The 21956-nt window shown below is 34.4% G+C and overlaps 2 protein-coding genes across 6 annotated transcripts; both read left to right on the top strand.

Annotated features, from left to right (window-relative positions):
- Positions 15997-17275, top strand: LOC104791168 (putative F-box/LRR-repeat protein At1g56400). Its single transcript, XM_010516998.2, has 3 exons — positions 15997-16530; positions 16632-16805; positions 16884-17275. Exons 1-3 carry the CDS (start codon positions 16018-16020, stop codon positions 17181-17183), a joined length of 987 nt encoding a protein of 328 aa, XP_010515300.2. The 5' UTR covers positions 15997-16017; the 3' UTR covers positions 17184-17275.
- Positions 17369-21844, top strand: LOC104791133 (protein RRP6-like 1). 5 transcript variants are annotated; one of them, XM_010516948.2, is made up of 14 exons: positions 17369-17596; positions 17868-18086; positions 18228-18383; positions 18625-18783; positions 18869-18952; positions 19193-19272; positions 19363-19413; positions 19497-19605; positions 20036-20118; positions 20320-20365; positions 20458-20545; positions 20632-20801; positions 21219-21314; positions 21383-21843. In XM_010516948.2, exons 2-14 carry the CDS (start codon positions 17907-17909, stop codon positions 21686-21688), a joined length of 1608 nt encoding a protein of 535 aa, XP_010515250.1. In that variant the 5' UTR covers positions 17369-17596; positions 17868-17906; the 3' UTR covers positions 21689-21843. The 5 variants fall into 5 exon arrangements, with proteins under 5 accessions (XP_010515250.1, XP_010515278.1, XP_010515273.1 ...); XM_010516976.2 differs by having other exon boundaries at positions 21389-21842; XM_010516971.2 differs by having other exon boundaries at positions 17385-17524.

Here is a 21956-nt window from a genome sequence, read left to right as displayed (position 1 = left end):
GATAGAAATTCGACAGGAATTGTTAATCTTCTTCACTTGTGGCTCAAATCCAACTCTAAATAGGCGTTTTGGAATTTCTGTTTTTCATAGCTACACAAAAAAAATTATGAAAACTGAAATTCATTAGTATGAACAAAATGGAGCTTGGTTGATGTGCAATACAAAAACTAACAAACGAACACACATAAAAAGTGAAATTCAAGCCACACAAACACACAAACTACCATACATAAGGCTTTAACAAACACACAAACGACCATACATAGAACTAACAATACAAAAACTATCATACACAAACAACCATAGACAAACGACCATACAAAAACACACAAACGACCATAGACAGCATGATGTCGGATAAAAAAGACACATGCAAGTGTAAGCAAGCAAACATGTCTAACACGAAAAACGTCAGCTTTTATATCCTACATACTAAACACAAATACGCATCAGCCATGTGAAAGTTCATAACTTTATATATAACAAAACCCCCAAAAAGTGACATCTTTGAAACAAAACCTCAACAAAAATCTCACCTTCAGAACAAAAATCGCAACTTTAGAACTAAAAAAACCCACAAAATCAAAGAGAGGAAGCAGTATCTGCAAGAAAAATCCGAACTATAGAACAAAATCTCAACTTTACAACAAAAAACCCACAAAATCAAAGAGAAGAAGCGGTATATGCAAGAATCCGGAGATTAAGTCTTAATACTCATTTTCAGCTCAATCCTAAACCCTTAATAATAGGAATTCATAGGCAAAACAGAGTCTCATGAAGTGAAACCTTGGAATAAGTAAATAGCTCAATCTCACAATGATTCAATCACATATAGAAACTATATTGACATCACCCACAACAATCCAATCCAATAAAAAAAAACAGAACCACAACAATCCAATAAAACAATTGCATACATCGATTGAGAGAGAGAACTTCGATTCGATTGGAAATAGATTCCAAGAGAGAGAGAGAGAGAGAGAGAGAGAGAAAGAGAGAGAGAGAGAGAGAGAGAGAGAGGGAGAAGGAGAAGGTACCAGAGAACTTTGATTCTCGCCGGTGGGAGAAGCTACCAGAGTCGCCGAAGGAGAAAAATTGTGTCGATATCGAAAGAGAGAGAGAGTTATGTCGAGAGAGAGTAAAAAAGTAAAAAATTTAATTCAAAAGAAAGTATTTTTTGATTAAATTTAGAAAGTATACAAAATACAAGTTAAGAAAAAGGGAATTTTAATTTTTTCTGCGATTAAGGGTATAATTGAGTTTTTCTGTATAGTAAAACCTACTATACCAAAACTCAAAAAAAGAGCATAGTGGGACAAATTGAAGAAAAAATGTCTTTTTAAATCAAATTACCCTAGAAAATATGCATGGAATATTTCTAAACGTTTTTGAATGCATTAAATGATGTTATACTGTAATAGATAGCGAAAGAGTTAAGTTTGATATCATATTTAGATGTGAGTTTGAATAGTTATAGGTAGAATGTTTTAATTTTTGACTTATTTGGTCACTGGAAATCTATATATACATTTTCAGAAACATTTATGAAAAAGTTTCTTAAGTTCCAACTTATTTACAACCATGCTGCTGTCTATATTAGTAAAAATCTAAGTTTGGGTTCTACGATTACAACTCAAAAATAATAAGCCCAAGCCCATCCTTTTTCGAAAATTACATAACCTTTAATTATTTCCCCCCAATTGTTTATCTTCAAAAATTAAATAGAAAATGCACAGATTTTCCTTGCCTTCCACGAGGATCTTATGCGAGATTTGTGTTTAAACTGCTTGATTTCCAAATTTTTTCCTCCACCAATTACGCATCTCCTAAATCAATCAACCGAAACATAATTAAAATTTTTAGAATATATCATATACCATAAGGATACAATAAAAAACAGAACACATAATTATCTCTCTACTTACTCGCCTCATCAAATCTTTTTGATATCGTAACAAATGTGTAGGCCGACCTAATCGGTTTCCCTATAAATAATACTCACCTAAAACGAAGATTATACACAAGCAATCATATCTATACATCACTCACATTATGGCTGCTACCTATGCTTTCTTGAAAGATGATCGTCCCTACAAAACCTCATGGAGGGTTCAAGTGAAGGTCATCCATTCATGGCGTCTACATACCGAAAACGCTGGTGAAACACTTGAGTTGGTTTTGTCAGATTCGATGGTAAGAATAAATGTTTACATTTACGAGATACAATTATTTTCTATTACTAATGCATCTTATGTCTTTCATTCTTTCAGAGTAAAAAGATTCATGCATCAGTGAAGAAGGACTTTACATATCTTATATTACTAGCATGCTCATTTCTTCATTGTATTATGACTCAGAACTATAATTTTCTTATAATTGTGATGTTTTTTAGAAAATGCAGGGGCCTCATTATCAATAGGACCAGTTAGGCCTGGGCAAAATACCCGGATCCAAAGATCCGATCCGAACCCGATCCAAAAAACCCGATCCGAACCCGTATTCGAAATTGTAAAATACCCGAACGGGTTCTAAATCTCTAAATCCAAAAACCCGAACACGATCCAAACCGAAATCCGTACGGGTATCCGAATATACCCACATTATTAATATATAGTAGTAATATATTAGTAATATTTATAATTTTAATAATATAAGTGTCCAAAATATTCAAATTTTTAGATATTTTAGATAATTTGAAGTATTTAAACTGTTTATTAGTAAATTTGAGTAAAAAATACTCTAAATTTTCAGATATTTTGCGTATTATCGAATAATTTAAACTAAATTAGATACTAAAATTTTGAGTTTTGTGAACTTTGGGTAATTCGAATCCGAACCCAAAATACCCGAAATCTAGAAATACCCGAACGATCTTATACCTCTAAACCCGAAAACCCGAAAATCCAAAATATCCGATCCGAATCCGAACGGGTACCCGAATGCCCAGGCCTAGGACCAGTGATTCGAGACCCATGAAGGAAGCATATCAGAACCGAATGTTAGGACTGATATGAATCAATATTTTGCTTATTGTAATTTTTAAATTTAGTTTCTAAACACAGATTCAACCTTTCTTTTACTTCCATTTTCATAACCAATACACGAGACAATTTATTAATTTTTTCTTGAGAGCCAATAGATTTAACCGTTTGCTAATCACTTAAATTTGTAAAACTCAATGCAGTGAACACACAAAAAAATTTAAAAACTAATTGTAGTGAGTGCATATATAGATACCAACCTCAATCAAATTACCTTCAAGACGCTTAGTGCTGATAGCAGTACTTTGTTACATTTATGCACTTTTGTCACCTGCACTTCAACCTGAAGGTAAAAAAACACAATTAGCTATATATATGACAGTATACTTTAAGGTTGGTTATTACAACTTAAACAAATTTCTATACTACTTACCATCTTACCTTTTCTAGTTGATGAATCTATATATACGGTATCAGACACTTTTATTAGTCATTGCTTAGAATCTCAACTAACCTGCAAAGTAAACCAACATCAAAACAGTAAAAAAATTTAACAAATTACCAAAGCCTAGATGGAACATAGTACAAGAGATATAAGAATGCTTAACAAAAATTACCTCTGAAAGTAATCTACAGAATAGGACTACAAGATCTAACACGGTTGATAAACGGAAGAGAATAGTTTGTTCCTCATCTTGACTCGAATGCCCTTACACGTTAACCCTTATAAGTAAAAAAAACGCCCATAAGAGCTCACAGAAAACTGGGTAGTTGTTTGTAGAAAGGGAGCGATTTACCCTTCTTACTGTTCTTCTCTATGCAGTGGTACCTCAACTTAAATTGCAGGAGGACTTTAAATAGTAGATCATCCCACAGAAACGAATTGATCAGATGAATTTTAACAACACAAAGACCAGCTGAATTTATCTTCACAGCTCCGAAGAAAAAACATAACTTTTATCTGATGCAGAATGGTATCCATTTGTGGACAAAGATAAAGGGGGCATAGGATCCGTTAGGATTTAACTTGAAAGACTTTGTCCCATTTCCCTCAAGAACCAAGTCAACAGATACAAGAATTACGAAGGTTGGATAATCTCTCTGACCATCACGCGATTTGTGTAGAAAATCCACCCACCTCCTTGTGAGTGAGGCTAAGTGAAGGAAAACTCCCATTGTTTAGTTTTTGATGCCTGAAAACAAAACCCCAATTACTATAGCTACGATTGAAAAAGCAAGAGATTCAAAAATTTAGCTAGAGGAAGAGATTTAGGTTCATACTTCTTAATACATCATACCTATCTCAAATCATATATGGCTGTCCACAACTGATAAGATTGAATCACCTGCTGACTTTATTGTAATAAACGAATCTCCCCCAATATGTTTCCTATTTCGATTATCTACAATTGATCAGAAATCGGCGTATAACCATATATGTGAGTTCAAACAATTTTGACAAATCAACAACAGAAAGAACATATTTATTTACCTGGAACCATTCCAATCTTGCATCATGGAGATGAAAACGATATGGACAGGCAATGATCGATGCTTCTCTCTACATGATTACCTTCTAAATTAATCTATTATTTCTTTTGTTGACATGGAAGAATCAGAAAAAGAACTTCAAATATCTCATATTTGAGAAAATCATAATGTCAAAGATGATAAGAGAAAATAAAAATTGACGTTTCTTTTTCTCTACAGACAATCAGATTTAGTCGGTGGAAACAAAAAAAATAATTAATAATTAACTAATAGGAATCAATAAGACAACAAGTACAAGAATTGCCATAACGCCCCCAACTATAACAAATGTTTAATCTTTATACCTAATAGATTAAAATTAATCAAATATCCAATTATAAAACAAAAAAGCATTTTAATGGTAGTAAATATCTATAAATACAAAAGTATTAAAATATAAAAAGAAAACCCTCTAAATTATGGTTGTCAAATTATGGTAGACTCATCTAATTATTTTTATTAGTATTAAAAATATATTTTAACTACATTGTAAATACAAATACAAAGAAACAAAAATAGACTAATAGTTTACTAAAATAATTATTATGAACAATAATGCTATTTTAAATTATTAAACCGCGGTCAAACAATAGATATACACAATAGGAATTATACAATATATTAGACTTTTAAAATTATAAAATTTACTAAATAGAAAACTAATTAGTTACATATTGAAACGACCAGACCCGTTTTTTTAATTAATAAATAATAAACAATAATAATAAATACACTACAGCTAGTGGTTCCATACCTACTAGCCACCTAACCACAAACACAACCAACAGCGGAAATAACAGATACCAATAACCAATAAATAATCCAATCATAATCCAATAACCGATATTAATTCCAAATCATAAACTAATGATCCAAACAGTATAAACCAGATAACCAGCAATCCTAAACAACATTCTAGGACTCAACTCTAGCAACCTAACAGAAGCCAGACAACCAAGCGAACCACTAGAACATCCTCCTCTTCATTGCTTTGATTCCACGATCACACTTTGCCTTTACCTGCACCACAAACGCAAATTGCAATGCATGAGTATTTTATAAACACTCAGTAAGGCAATCCTCCCATCTACTGGGCTATACACACAAGCAATAGAGTCATCTCTAACCATCAATAAACAATCAACAATAACAAACCAGGACTCAGCATCGACCGACACCAACATGCATCGACTGACACCAGTTGGAGGTTGCGTCGACCGACGCAAGATCTGCATCGACCGATGCAAGGGTAAATTGCATCGACTGATGCAAGGCTAACTTGCATCGACCGATGCTCCCATTGCATCGACCGACACATGCTCGACATAGCACGAAAACCCTAGATTTTACGCGCCTTCTTCGCATCTGCATCGACCGACGCACAGTGTGCATCGACCGATGCAATGCCGAGCATCGTTTTCCCCCGAAGCTTCTCGCCAGATTTTTGTTCCTGTAACCACAAAACACAATCCCAAGCCACAAGAAAGCTTCCAATCGTCCCAAATACCAATCCAATAAGCCTAACAACACAAAACAAGCAAATCAGAAATTTCTCCAGCTTAGATAAGCCATGATCATGCACTTACCTTTGCCAAGAAGATTCTGACCTTATTCACGCAGGAAAACACTTCTAAAAGCCTCCTACAATGCCTTAAGCCTCAGATCTCACCCGAAAAAGCCACCAATCAATAGAAATCTCCAAGAACACCAAGAACACTCTTCTCTCTTCTCTTTTCTCTCAAAAACGGCCAAAGTCGTCTAATGAGACAAAATGACGACTTAAGGGTTTTCCCCCTTTTTTCTTTGCCCAAAACGCAACGTTTCACTTAAACACATAGTGCATCGATCGATGCAATCCCTAAACCGGGATTTCGGTTCGCGGATGTTACACATATATAGAAAATTAAATAATTTAATTAATTTATGTAATCCCTAACAAAACTATAGCTCCGCGGTGTATTGTGGGTGAATATCTAGTATATGAACATAATTAAACAAGAATAAGAATATGTAGGTTTGGCAAAAAAAAAAAAAAAAAAAAAAAAAAAAAANGTGGTTCCCGACGAACATATAACTCAATCTTTCCGACCGCTATATTATGGACCAGTTGCATCGTTACCCGTCTGTCAGGAAAAAATCTGTTAATGCACTCGTTCGAAATTTTGTATTTTCCGAGGAAAATCAAACCCGTTTTACTTATACAAGTGTATGACCTGATTGCATTTTAGTTATGATCATCTCTATGTTGCAATTCAAAAAATTTGTTTAGAAAAGTGTTTTCTCTATGGAAAAACCGAAAAATATCAATTGTGAGAAGACAAGCCTCAATTTCAAGGAATCCAAGTTCATAAAAATCTGTTTTCTACAGAAGCGCCTAGTATCCATCAGCGCTTTTTTTGGGTTTAATGCTAATATTTATACCAAATAAAAAGGTTTACATTTTACAAATAAACCCAAAAACACACTTAACTCTTAAACAGCGAGACCAATGGAACACCATACATACATAAAGCAGGTTAATGATACAACCAAAGTAGAAACCTTTTTATACAGGTAAACACCCACTTAGTTCATTACGCAACCAAAGCCCTTGACCGTACATAAACCTTTGTTCATTACGCAACCAAATCCCTTGACCGCACATTAACCTTTGTTCATTACGCAACCAAAGCCCTTGACTGTACATAAAACAGGTAAACACCCACTTAGTTAAGTAGTACCTTTTCTTTCATATGGGCTTACTTCTTCACAGTTCAAAAGAATATATGTATATGCAATATGGTAGTCTTCATTTTCAAACCATTTCTCGTTTGCTTTACCACTGCACCTCCCTTGTTGAGAAAAAATATATGGGACTTCATCAGGTTGTTGTGTACAGTGATCATATCCATCATATTGTCGATCTCCTAGTCGACTTTTTGTCTTGATGTGGGGTTCATAATAATAAGAACAAAATGTAGAAATTTCTTCATTGACGTATTGTTCAACAATCAAACCTTCTACTTTTGCTTTGTTTTTCACCTTTTTCTTTAAATGACCCATGTATAGTTCGAAAGGATACATCCATCCAAATTGTACAGGTCCTCCAAGTCGAGCTTTATGTGGTAAATGAATAGGCAAATATTCCATAACATCAAAAAAAGATGGTGGAAATATTTTCTCCAAGTTGCAGAGAACAATACAAATGTTTTGATTGTGAAGTTTTGTAAATGAATAGGCAAATGTTTTCTTTTCATACATATGAGAAGAAAAATCTTATAACTGCTGGACAAAAACTTCAAGATCTCGTCTATTGCTTTTTGGTGGAGAAAACTTCAAGATCTCGGTATTGTTCTGATTGTGATATCTTCCAGGAAAGCAATAATATATATATATATATATATATATATATATATATATATATGTATCGATGGCTGAGATTTCTATTCTCATTAGTAATATAGAAAAAAACTAGTTAAGTATTTTTGTTAACTTTATCTCATAAGAAAAAAAAGATGCTTATTAAGTTTATCTAAAAACAGTAATAATAGCTTGTAGCGAAGGAGCATCTAGTAGCCAATGAGCAGCTTGTATCGGAAGAAGCATCAGAAAAAGCATTGATCGTCCCGACGGGTTGATAACTCTATATTTTATCATATTTTAGTATGCATTTATCTTCTGTTTTTGCATTGTTTAGAGTAAGTTTTAGCACATTCATGTCTTTTATTCCCAGTTTATGCACTAGGATAGAATTTGCATTGCATTTGCAGATTTGTGTGCATAAACAGGAAAATTAGGTACTTTGGAAGCACCAAGGAGAAGTTATGATCAAAAAGAGACATCTAGAAAAGTAATAAGGCTCAAAATAGGAGTAAAACAATCACTCGACCATGGCGTCGAGCACACACTCGACCGTTGCCAAAGAACACTTGGTCGGATTCAAGATGAGCCCCTCAAAGATCGATTAGAATAAATATTTTCCGTTTGCATTCAGCTTCCAAAGTCTTCATGAAAGTTTTAGACAATCGAGTTAGCTTTCCAATTCTGGTAGTCAAAGGCGGATCGGAGTTGTGTAACAAGAGTTATCGCTATTTTATTGAAAGGATATCATACCAGATCGACAACTGTAGCTACTTGACAAATCACTTGACCATGTATTCGACCGAGCACATGGTCGAGCACTTACCACTGGATTTATATTTTGTCTCTTAGCTAACTATGGATTCCCTTCTTTTCTATAAATAGATTTTTTACCTCTGGCAACAGGACAATCTCGTTTTTTTCGGTCTAACCACCAAAATTTGTAACCTTCATAACTTTTGATGCTTTAAGTATTTTCATTTGATTTCTTCTACAAAGTTGCTTATTTCATCATTATCTTTCTGATTATGTCTGTTTTATCATTTTCTGGGTTTGTTTTCTTACATCTTATTTATTAGATCTGAGTAGAGATAGATTTTAAGGATGGGTTAGGTTGGTAGAGAACTTAGTTTGTTTAGGATTGTTTAAGCTTGAATTCTATAGAATTCTTTCTAGATTAGGTGAACTCTAAGTTGTTCTTATATATGAGAGGGTAAGAACAGACCTTAAGCTTCTTTGCATCATACCAATGTTTAGGTTGTTAGATAAAGTAAGGTGTTGTTAGATAACAGAGCTTAAGCTTCTTTGCATCATACCAATGTTTAGGTTGTTAGATAATTAAAGCTTCTTTGCATCATACCAATGTTTAGGCTGTTTAGTATGGTTTCACCAATGAGAGTTGGGTTAGGATGTTACTAAACTTGATTACCTCTGTCATGAGAGTGGATTGGTAAGCCCTTAAGATCATTGTCTAGGGATTAGCTCTTTGTTGATTGAGTTTTGTTAAGCAACCTAGATAGATTAAGTTTAATACCAACCAATAATTCTCATCCTTAGGATCTATTTGCTACTTGTTTGCTTATGTTTATTGCATTTAATTACTTGTCATTTTCTTCTTTATAGATTCTGCACTTTAGTTTTGCATTTAATCTTCTGTTCTGCATCACTCGACCATGCACTCGACCTTGGTTCATACCATGCTCGACCGAGTGCTAGGTCGAGCTCTAGTTTACTTTCTTATTTATGCTCTTCTCTTTTCTAGTTTCTCTTGTTTACTTCTGCTTATTAGTTAATTCTGCTTAGTCTTATTTATTGCACTTGTTTAGTAGCTTAATTTCTGCTTAGTACTTCTTTAAGTTGTTTACTTTATTGCATTTCATTTCTGCTTCATTAGGTTGATAGATACCACCCCCATACCTGTATTGGCTTAACTTGTTCTATCTTGATTTCATCTTTTTTGATTAGCATCATCCCATTTGGATTGACACCTTAAGTACTACAATGCATAAGGTTAATTGAACCTGCTAGGATAGACACAAAAATCCTAGTATCAATTTGGCGTTGTTGCCAATTGGGATCTGTTTTGCTACATTTTAGATTTCAAGATGTGCTAGATTAAGTTCTGTTACTCTCTACTTTGTTTTATGGGAAGAGAGGGGAACTCATCACCTCTCTATGACCTCTCATAGCATCAAAGTATTGCCAGTCAAGCTTAGAGACTTTAAACGAGCTCACTAGGGAGGAAGTCCCTAAGGTATCCTTGTATATATTGGTTTAAGTTTTTGTTATTTTGATTTTGTTTTAGTGTTTTGGTGTTCAGGGAAGCAAGAGAGTTTAATCTGAGGAAGAAAGGAAGGATTGGGACCTCACTCGACTAGTCACTCGACCAGGCACTCGACTGAGCATCTGTTCGGGTAAGAGATCGATTACCCACCTTCTCCAGCAGCCTTGAGGTACCACTTTCACCTAATCATTGTCTATACCGTTGCATTCCATGTTTTTATCTTGTTTTTGATTCTTAAATCCTCTTTCAAATTTCTCTTACACAAGGGACTGTGTAATTTAAGTTTGGGGGAGGGTTTGAGATGACATTTGATGTTGTTTTCTGTTTTCTTATTTCAAAATTTTAGCATAATCATACTAGCTTCTGCATTGCATTTAAGGCATATAAAACCATAAAAATTTGAAAAGTTTTCAAGAAATCTTTACAAAAACAGAGTGTTCATATAGTTGCATTGTGTTTAGTATATTGCATATAGGACTGTACATATGCATTGGGGAACAATGATTAAATCTACCATGTTAGAAGTTGATTCTTAGGATTGAACCCACATCCCTCATTTATAGTTCATTGTTACTAGTTCAGTCCTTGGAAAAAAATGAAGAATCTATGTTTAAAGCATTGTGTCATTTGAAAGCATCTCCTTCTTGTGTGAAACTTGCTTGATCATTTTTTGCATCTCTATAATATTGGACTTTAATCTGATCATCAAATATCTTGCTTATGGACTGTGAATGCTAGCTCATGGAACTTTGAATTGGGTTAACACTCTCTTTTTACCACTCTATTCATTTAATCCAATCTCTTGTCATACCTTGAAACCCCAGCCTTTTCTTTCAAGCCTTGTATTGATTTTTTTTTGAGTGAGGCCTCTTTGTTTATAATGTTATAGGTTGTGGAATCTTGAGAGTATTGAGAACGACAAAGAATTGGCTCTTGCTTTAGCTAGGTTTGGAATCATTAGACCTAGCTAATAAGACTGGTTTTGAAAGAAATAGGTGGTTAGAATGTTGATTTGGGTTCAGGTTTGGAACAAGAGAGAATAAGAAAGGATAGAAAGGTTTACTTGGTCAAAAGAAAATAAAAGAAAGGTCTCTAAGGTTCAGTTTGGTTATAAGCTCTATGTCTCAAAGAAAAGGCATAGAAAGTCTTGTCTTGTTATAGTCTCCTAGAATCAAAAAGAAAAGAGTAAAGAAAAGTCAAATAAGATTGGGATTATAGCAAAGAAAGATTAAGAAAGAAAAGGAGGTAGTGTTTAAAATAAAGAGTAGCCTTAGAGATACGCAAAAAGAATAAGACCAAAAGTTACAAAAAGGGGTTTAAGAGATTACAGTCTGAGTTTTTGGGTTGAAAAGAAAGAAAATAAGGATGAGAAAAGGGTAGAAAAGCTTCTAGGTGGGTAGAACATCAAGAGCAAAGTTTTGTATGCCTAAATTGTTCTCAGTCTTAGATTGGTTTCACAACTGTGTAGTATTCCTTCTTGTTTGAGAGTTAACCACCCTAAAAACACCATTATCAACCTACCTTCAAAAGCCTTACCCTTAAACCAACTGAGCTTGATTCATGTTCCATTTGCAAGGTTACACCAAACACTTTAATGAATGTGAAAGAGATGTTCAATGGGATTGCAAGTCTTTACTAATAGATAGGAGTTGAACTAGAATGGTGCATTGTGATAAGCTTAGAAAAATATTTGTAAACACTTTGACTGATTCTTTGCACCATTGAATTGCATTTAAGGACTGTGGTTTGAATCCTCTGTTACTACTCTTTGTTTATGAGTTCTCATCTTCAAACTTCTCTTCCTCCTTATGTCATGATTGTTTGCTTGAGGGCAAGCAAAGACTAAGTTTGGGGGAGTTGATAACTCTATATTTTACGATCTTTTAGTATGCATTTATCTCCTGTTTTGCATTGTTTAGAGTAAGTTTTAGCACATTCATGTCTTTTATTCTCAGTTTATGCATTAGGATAGAATTTGCATTGCATTTGCATATTTGTGTGCATAAACAGGTGAATTAGGTACTTTGGAAGCACCAAGTAGAAGTTATGATCAAAAGGAGACATCAAGCAAGGGAGTAAGGCTCAAAATAGGAGTAAAACAATCACTCGACCATGGAGTCGAGCACACACTCGACCGTTGCCAAAGAACACTTGGTCGGATTCAAGATGAGCCCCTCAAAGATCGACTAGAATAAATATTTTCCGTTTGCATTCAGCTTCCAAAGTCTTCACGAAAGTTTTAGACAATCGAGTTAGCTTTCCAATGCCGGTAGTCAAAGGCGGATCGGAGTTGTGTAACAAGAGTTATCGCTATTTTATTGAAAGGATATCATACCAGATCGACGACTGTAGCTACTTGACAAATCACTTGACCATGTATTCGACCGAGCACATGGTCGAGCACTTACCACTGGATTTATATTTTGTCTCCTAGCTAATGATGGATTCCCTTCTTTTATATAAATAGATCTTTTACCTCTGGCCACAGGACAATCTCGTTTTTTTAGGTCTAGCCACCAAAATTTGTAACCTTCATAACTTTTGATGCTTTAAATATTTTCATTTGATTTCTTCTACAAAGTTGCTTATTTCATCATTATCTTTCTGATTATGTCTGTTTTATCATTTTCTGGGTTTGTTTTCTTACATCTTATTTATTAGATCTGAGTAGAGATAGATTTTAAGGATGGGTTAGGTTGGTAGAGAACTTAGTTTGTTTAGGATTGTTTAAGCTTGAATTCTAGATTAGGTGAACTCTAAGCTGTTCTTATATCTGAGAGGGTAAGAACAGATCTTAAGCTTCCTTGCATCATACCAATGTTTAGGTTGTTAGATAAAGCTAATGCTAGAGATTATCATACTTAGCCTAAGAGATTAGATGTGTAAGGTGATTTTTGACCAGTAATGGTCTGATTCTTAAAGCCTGTTTAGTATGGTTTCACCAATGAGAGTTGGGTTAGGATGTTACTAAACTTGATTACCTCTGTCATGAGAGTGGATTGGTAAGCCCTTAAGATCATTGTTTCTAAGGATTAGCTCTTTGTTGATTGAGTTTTGTTAAACAACCTAGATAGATTAAATTTAACACCAACCAATAATTCCCATCCTTAGAATCTATTTGCTACTTGTTTGCTTATGTTTATTGCATTTAATTACTTCTCATTTTCTTCTTTATAGATTATGCACTTTAGTTTTGCATTTAATCTTCTGTTCTGCATCACTCGACCATGNCTAGAATAAATATTTTCCGTTTGCATTCAGCTTCCAAAGTCTTCACGAAAGTTTTAGACAATCGAGTTAGCTTTCCAATGCCGGTAGTCAAAGGCGGATCGGAGTTGTGTAACAAGAGTTATCGCTATTTTATTGAAAGGATATCATACCAGATCGACGACTGTAGCTACTTGACAAATCACTTGACCATGTATTCGACCGAGCACATGGTCGAGCACTTACCACTGGATTTATATTTTGTCTCCTAGCTAATGATGGATTCCCTTCTTTTATATAAATAGATCTTTTACCTCTGGCCACAGGACAATCTCGTTTTTTTAGGTCTAGCCACCAAAATTTGTAACCTTCATAACTTTTGATGCTTTAAATATTTTCATTTGATTTCTTCTACAAAGTTGCTTATTTCATCATTATCTTTCTGATTATGTCTGTTTTATCATTTTCTGGGTTTGTTTTCTTACATCTTATTTATTAGATCTGAGTAGAGATAGATTTTAAGGATGGGTTAGGTTGGTAGAGAACTTAGTTTGTTTAGGATTGTTTAAGCTTGAATTCTAGATTAGGTGAACTCTAAGCTGTTCTTATATCTGAGAGGGTAAGAACAGATCTTAAGCTTCCTTGCATCATACCAATGTTTAGGTTGTTAGATAAAGCTAATGCTAGAGATTATCATACTTAGCCTAAGAGATTAGATGTGTAAGGTGATTTTTGACCAGTAATGGTCTGATTCTTAAAGCCTGTTTAGTATGGTTTCACCAATGAGAGTTGGGTTAGGATGTTACTAAACTTGATTACCTCTGTCATGAGAGTGGATTGGTAAGCCCTTAAGATCATTGTTTCTAAGGATTAGCTCTTTGTTGATTGAGTTTTGTTAAACAACCTAGATAGATTAAATTTAACACCAACCAATAATTCCCATCCTTAGAATCTATTTGCTACTTGTTTGCTTATGTTTATTGCATTTAATTACTTCTCATTTTCTTCTTTATAGATTATGCACTTTAGTTTTGCATTTAATCTTCTGTTCTGCATCACTCGACCATGCACTCGACCTTGGTTCATACCATGCTCGACCGAGTGCTAGGTCGAGCTCTAGTTTACTTTCTTATTTATGCTCTGCTCTTTTCTAGTTTTCTCTTGTTTACTTCTGCTTATTAGTTAATTCTGCTTAGTCTTGTTTATTGCACTTGTTTAGTAACTTAATTTCTGCTTAGTACTTCTTTAAGTTGTTTACTTTATTGCATTTCATTTCTGCTTCATTAGGTTGATAGATACCACCCCCATACCTGTATTGGCTTAACTTGTTCTATCTTGATTGCATCTTTTGTGATTAGCATCATCCCATTTGGATTGACACCTTAAGTACTACAATGCATACGGTTAATTGAACCTGCTATGATAGACACAAAAATCCTAGTATCACGGGTCCTCTAACAGTATCAAAATCCAAGAGGTTCAAGACATCAACAGACTACTTAGGGAGTTGGACAAGAAACAAGAAGTCGTGGCTCAGAAGTGTTCGTGGGCATAGATTCATGTCTAGGAGTCTATCAAATGGTGAAAACAAAGATATCACTCAATTTCTCACTTGAAACCTATCTATCAATTAGAGGTTTCTCATTTGTGGAAAATGTAAAAGTAAGGGCATAATAGGTTTTTGATTAATATAAAATATATATTACCAAATCTGGTTACCAAAGGTAACAAATCACCCAAAAAAAAGAAAATATCTTTTAGTGTAAAAAAAAAAGAGAAAATATATTTTCTTTTCATTTTTTCCCTTACATACACCAATATAAAAGTTTTAGTTTTCCCTTACATTTTTTTCCCTTACATAAAAAAAAAAGAGAAAATATCTTTTATTTTATTTTTTTTCCCTTACATACACCAATAGAAAATTTTTACTTTTCCCTTGCATCAAAATATATGTGTTGTTCAAATTAAAATTTGCCAGGTAAGGCTTTTTAAATTAAATAGAAATACATTTTTCAATGAAAAATACCATAAAAGCAAAATAAAAATATTACTCACTTCATAGTATCTACTATTTTTTAACAGTTTTAATAATATAAAAAATATATTAACTCACAATTTTATTTACCAAAATCTTATTATGTAATGAATTTATTTAGATATATTATTTTTTTTTTTAACAAAGCACTTACAAGCAATAATTATTTTTTCTTAAAAATAATATGTTAGAAAGATTGCAAAGGAAAATGTAAAAGAAAAGTTCAACTATGTGTAAACTATATTTTAAAATGTAATTTCAAAAACCATATATCGTTATTGACCAAAAATTTTGAAAAAGTGCGCCTATCATGTAAGAATCAATTTAATTTTAATAAAAAACTTTTTTTTTGATGTTTAATGCTAAATAAAAATTAATAAGCATTCTCAAATCACAATTACCTTTGTTGAAAACTCAAAGATAAATAGTTAACTAAAAAATCTAAATACTGGTCAAAGTATTTAATGATTGAAAAATATATCACAAACCAGAAAGCAAAAAAATCAAGACTTTCATAAGCTTATAAATAGATAACCTTCTGAGGTGCTAAAGCCACTGGTGACTGGTTTAATCATAAACACCATCTTCTCTCTATACTTTGTTTTTTTTCTTTTCTTTTGAGATATCACCATTCTTTCATAATGGTTTCAACAAACACCTCAGACTTCTTATCGAATCTTCATGATTCTCTTTTGGTTATGATAATCTCGTTGTTACCATTCAAAGAATCGGTACGAACGAGTGTTCTTTCAAAGAGATGGAGACATCTTTGTCGTGAGACAACAAGTCTTGTCTTCAAAGAGTCCGAATTTGCAGAACCCACTCGTCATGATAGCGCTTTCTTGGTTGGTGTTATGCTTGACTGGGTCTCAAAGTTTACTGGCAAAGTGATCGAAAACTTTGAGATTCATCTCTCCCAGCCCAGAGGTTTCGAGGGAGACATAATGTGCCTCACCGAATTCGCCACCTCCCGACAAGTCAAGAGCTTTGTTCTTGATTTCTCAGATCATAACCATGGAAGCTTAGTAAACTCATTTGTAATGGATTGTATGCTTAGATGCCAGTATCGTCAAAGAAAGGAACTAGATGCTTCTCATCTGTTTTTCAATCTTTTATATGTTAGATCTTTAACCGTTTGCTCTTTCTTCCTTCAGGTAAAATTGTTTTTCTATTAGCTATCTAAGATTCATAATATTTTTAAAGTTTTTTTTGTGTGTGTTTGTCAATGTAACATATTTTTTTTACTTTGAAAAAGGTGATCCAAGATTGTGACGATCCTATGGCTTTGCATGATCCGATGAAAACTCGACATTTGGTGCTGAGAACAAATGTGCAACCAAAAGACTTACGGGGAATTAATATATTTCTCAATAGCTGTCCGGAACTGGAATCTCTCACTTTTGATTTGGTTACTACCAGTCGTTTCGTGGTAAGTTATATTTTTGTTTGTTTTAATCTTTAATCTCTCTATTCGGTAAAGACGCTTAACTTTAATCGCATTATGCAGATAGTTCGGTCGCCATGGGTGATAGATCCGTTGGCGCATTGGCTAACTAGCGAAGCTTACGAGTGTTTGGAAAAAACGCTCAAGGTTGTGAAGGTTAAGAACTTTCGTGGAAGCTCGAACGAGTTACATTTGCTTCAATACCTGCTTCGTACTGGGCGTGTGCTGGAACGAGTTGAGCTTTACGAGGCAAAGGGATTGGACCATGAGGAGAAGACGTGGATAATTGCTGGAGTCGACGAGTTTCAGAAGAATCTCAAGAAAGCTTCCAGTCCTTTAAAAATTACTCTGTACAATGCTTGATTGTTGCATTTTTCTTGATTTTCTCGTGAATAAGTGTATTTATTACTCATTATTGAGTGATCTTTTCTGACTTTGTTTTATTTCATTCTAATGGTCTGTTTAAGTATATCATTTTCTTATTTGGCTTGGTTAGAAATAACATTTGTTATAAGAAATGAAATACTAGTTTACTTTGGTTTAAAAACAATCTTTTATGACTCATCGTTTACGCTCTCTCTCTCTCTCTCACATTGCTAAGTGGTAACCCAGAAAAGAGTTGAAAGAAAGAAATCGGCTTCTTCCGAATTGGTCTTTTGCTTTTATACCCAAAATCAAATCGATTGATTTTCATTTGAAGATTAGTAAGTTGACAGGGTTCTTCTCGTTTGATGATATAACAAGAGGCTCCTCTTCTCTGTTGTATCCACCATGTGGGTTCTATAGGGTTTCCGATTTTGTGGTGAAAAATGTTATCTTTTTCTTCTGGGCCATTCGAATTCTAAAACTTTTTTAGCTTTGGGGGTATTCATATAAAGATTTGAGCTTTCGAATTAACTCTCTTTACAACTTAGAATCAGCTTTTAGGATTTTCTTAGGATGATGTTATGGTTAAATAAGGGGGGGGGGGATTGCAAAGGCTTAGGGTAAATTAATTATACAAAATCAATTGATATTTATAAACCGTTTTTGTTTGTTGTTATACAGTTAGTGGACTCCATAGATGAGTTAAAGAGGAATCGAAAGATGGAGGAAGATTCAGTTGCTAGTTGGAAACATCATGGCAAGGCCAAGGTTTCTTTCCATGTGGCAACGATAAACAAGCCTCAAGAGGAGTTTAAGATTTTGGTGGACAATGCTAATAAACCTTTCGACCATGTTTTCTTGGAGAGGAGTGAGGACGGTCTTCGCTTCATTCATCCTTTGGTTAGTCTTTTGGAAACATCATCTTGAGCTAATAGTTCGTTTTGTTTCATTTTTCGACTTCAGTTTCGTTGTTTCAGTTCTGAATGTGATTTGTGTTTGCGTCTTCCTGGCCGTTTCGTATGTGTTTGTAATACTTTGCAGGAGAAACTTTCGGTGGTGGACTTTGTGGATCAAAATCTTATAGAGAGGAAACCTGTTAAGCCTCTCCCATTGGAAGAGACTCCTTTTAAGATTGTTGAAGATGTCAAAGATCTCAAGGAATTAGCTGCCACATTGCAAAGTGTTGAAGAGTTTGCTGTAAATTTTCCTTCCTTTGATTACCTTTTTTGTCTAATATGCAATGCGTTCTTGGAATTTGACAATATGCTTGGTGGAGGCTGTAATGAGAATGAGAATTTTCTGATTTTACTAAGCTCTCCTTAAAGTCTGAGTAGTCAAATAGAACTTAGGTTATGAGTTAGTGATGGTGTCGTCTCTTTCCATATTAATTGGTATATCTTTCTCACTAAGTTTATTGTCTTTTATTCCTATTTTGTAGGTTGATCTGGAGCATAATCAGTATAGATCTTTTCAAGGATTAACATGTTTGATGCAAATCTCCACCAGAACCGAGGATTATATTGTTGATACATTCAAGCTTTGGGATCACATTGGTCCTTATCTAAGGGAACTCTTCAAAGACCCTAAAAAGAAAAAGGTTTTCTCTAAAACCTCGCATAATTCTTTTCTACAGAATTCCTGTAATATGATTAATGCAATATGAAAGCATTTAATTTAACTAGGTTATGCATGGAGCAGATCGTGATATTATTTGGCTTCAACGGGACTTCGGCATTTATGTCTGCAATCTTTTTGACACAGGACAGGTTTGATTTCTGGTTATTCTGTTTTCGCAAAGCCGTGTGTCTTGTAAAGAAGAATGAAACTTAATATCTCTTTCTTTGTATTTGTGTATGCTAGACATGGTAGAAATGGTGAAAACGTACTTTTCTGTCCATGTATTTCTTTACTGATGTTTGGCTATGAAACGATAGTTTTAGTTTGCATGGTTCTCATGGTTTAAAGTATCCGTAAAATCTTAAAAAGTACTTTTTGTTTTATGTCAGGCCTCAAGGGTGCTAAAGCTGGAGAGAAAGAGTCTCGAATTTCTTCTGAAGCATTATTGTGGAGTTGCTGCAAACAAAGAGTGCATAACAATCCAATCTCGTTAACTTTTATTCTTGCATTGTCATCCTCTCACTCTTCGTTCAATTTCTATTTTGCTACTTGGCTGCAGATACCAAAATGCAGACTGGAGAATACGACCCCTTCCGGATGTAATGACAAGGTTTGTATATTCTCTGTCTAGTCTCTTTCATTATTGTTTTGCATTGGTTGTGTTGAGCTCACACATTTTGCATATAATGGCAGATATGCTAGAGAAGATACCCATTATCTTTTGTACATTTATGACGTAATGCAAATAGATTTGCACATAATGGCAAAGGAAAACGAGCAATCTGACTCTCCTCTAATAGAGGTAACAATCTAAGTTTCTTTTCTTAGATTTTGATTCAAGGGTGACTGATAGAGTAGAGAGGATACTATAAACAAACACCTAACTTTATTAAAAACAAGAAAATACAGGATTCCTCCCAAAATAAGAGTCGTGACTCTTGTTCCCTTTACTTTCACCCAATAACTTTAAACATACCGTTAAGCTCTTGGAAGAGCTTATTAATAGATATCTTATGCATGGCTTATTAAACATAAATTTATTCTTCTTTCTCGGTCTGTGTCTCCTTGTCGTGTATCCCATGGCTTCTTAGTATCAAGTTATTACGTGGTTGTCGGCGCATGAAGATCAGGCATTAATTCGTTTATATCTATAATTTAACGTTTTCTGGTGTGTCCATGGTCTTCTTCAAAGTTTTGGATAATCATATTGACGAAGGTACCCATGCTAACAGGTTTACAAACGCAGTTACGATGTGTGCATGCAACTATATGAGAAAGAGCTTTTGACTGGGGATTCATATCTTCACGTTCATGGGTTTGTTGCTTATTGCCCCCCTCATGAAAGAAAATATTTGCTTGAGTTTTATTTATTGCCTGGTGTACTTGTTCTTTTGTTCGGTCAATTGCTTTCTTGCTTTCATATGGAAGAGCAGTACCCTATTAGATTCAAATCCTTATGCATGGTTTATTAACTTAAATTAATATGTTGTTGTGTTTCCATTTTGGCATTTGCTAGGGTTCAGACAGGTCATCTCAATGCAGTTCAACTTGCCATTATTGCGGTATGTTGGCAACTTGCGCAATAATCCAAGACACCCTTCATCTGCCTTTCATATTATAATATGAAGCTTACTTAGTAGTTGCTGACTTACAGGGGCTTTGTGAATGGCGAGATCAGATTGCACGTGCAGACGATGAGAGCACCGGTTATGTATTGCCAAACAAAACACTTATTGATATAGGTAGATATTTTACTATTTCATCTCCAGGTCCTTGGATATTTGTCGTTGGTTCCTAACTTGGCCTAACTCGTTTTGGTATATAATAGCCAAGGATATGCCAATTAATGTTGGCCAGTTGCGCCGGTTGTTGAAGTCTAAGCATCCTTACATCGAGCGTAATTTTGACGCTGTGATCAGTGTCATCAGACGAGCAATGCAAAATGCAGCGGCATTCGAGCCAGTTGTTCAATCTTTAAAAGATTGGCGTCCTGGAACAGTAAGATATTATGTTATGAATTGTTATTATAACTCTTTTTGGGTTTCTTTCTGTTTACATAAGGACTAAGGAAAAAATGTGCTTGCCTTTTAATCCTGGAGTGGTTTTGGGAAGTCATCGAGTAGATTTGTTAACAAAGAATATGTGTTTTAAGGTTTTAGTTGGGGGTATTTGCTTGGTGAAAAGCAATTAGCAGTGATTATATATGATGTTTGCTTGATTTAATTGATTAGGTCATAAAAAAACAGGTTTATTAGGTTCGGAATGTTGCACCCTTCAATAGCATGTGAGCTTGCTAATCAGATGTCTAGTAGTTTTGGTGATTTTTCTTTATAGGCATATGAGTCATGACTGTTTTATTGCATGCACTTGGTAATTATTCAATGTGATCTTTTACTCTATGGCTTTTTTTTTTAGGTTGAGAAAAATATCAAACCTATGATTGAGAAACCGGGCACAGAGTTCACAGCTTATACGAAGAAACGGAAGTTTGAAAGTGAACTTTCAAACAAGGTGAGTTTTTTATAGTGTGATAAATTGTATCAAATTGACTAGGTAATACTAATCTACTGACAAACAAGTTGCAGGCAAAGGAAGTTGTTAAAGTGTCCAAGTCGAAGCCAGATAATGTCATAGTGCTGGATGATTATGATGATACTGATGAACAGAGCTGGGAAAGAGGGGATGCTTCCAATAGGGCTTTGGAAATGCCTTCTAAGGGATCGATGACTCAAGTGCCACATACAAGTAGTACGGAAATTGTGGTTATAGAAGATGATGATGAGTCAGAGAATGACTCAGAAAGTAGAGAAGATGAAGATATGATTAGGAGAAGTGAGAAGCATAGGAGATTCATGAGTCTAAAACGCGGCTTTCTTAACATTTAGCCCTTTAGCTTTTGTGGTACAGTGTGCAATGTTTTGGTCGCTGTTTTGTGTATTAGTCCAACCGTAGACAATCTATCTTGACTTGTATGTACAACAAGTGACATGTTAATTGAATTTTGAATTAACCCAAAACGAAACATAGCGCTGTCACTGCGTTTAATAAATATTATGCAGGTTATGCCAGTTGTGGATTAAGGCATCATTTTTAGGGCGTCGGGGGAAGTATTTTAAATCAAAAACAAGAGTAGAGACTATGGTAAATTACAAA

This window comes from Camelina sativa, chromosome 1, assembly GCF_000633955.1.
Source record: "Camelina sativa cultivar DH55 chromosome 1, Cs, whole genome shotgun sequence".
Lineage (NCBI taxonomy): Eukaryota > Viridiplantae > Streptophyta > Magnoliopsida > Brassicales > Brassicaceae > Camelina > Camelina sativa.
The sequence above is the reverse complement of the archived record's forward strand: the minus strand, read 5'-3'. Positions and strand labels throughout refer to the sequence as shown.

Coding starts and splice junctions, on each gene's coding strand:
- LOC104791168 (XM_010516998.2), top strand. CDS start 16,018: ATGGTTTCAACAAACACCTCAGACTTCTTATCGAATCTTCATGATTCT. Junction 16,531..16,631: donor TTTGCTCTTTCTTCCTTCAG/GTAAAATTGTTT, acceptor ACTTTGAAAAAG/GTGATCCAAGATTGTGACGA. Junction 16,806..16,883: donor TTACTACCAGTCGTTTCGTG/GTAAGTTATATT, acceptor CGCATTATGCAG/ATAGTTCGGTCGCCATGGGT.
- LOC104791133 (XM_010516986.2), top strand. CDS start 17,907: ATGGAGGAAGATTCAGTTGCTAGTTGGAAACATCATGGCAAGGCCAAG. Junction 19,606..20,035: donor CTGACTCTCCTCTAATAGAG/GTAACAATCTAA, acceptor CCATGCTAACAG/GTTTACAAACGCAGTTACGA. Junction 20,119..20,319: donor TCATATCTTCACGTTCATGG/GTTTGTTGCTTA, acceptor GGCATTTGCTAG/GGTTCAGACAGGTCATCTCA.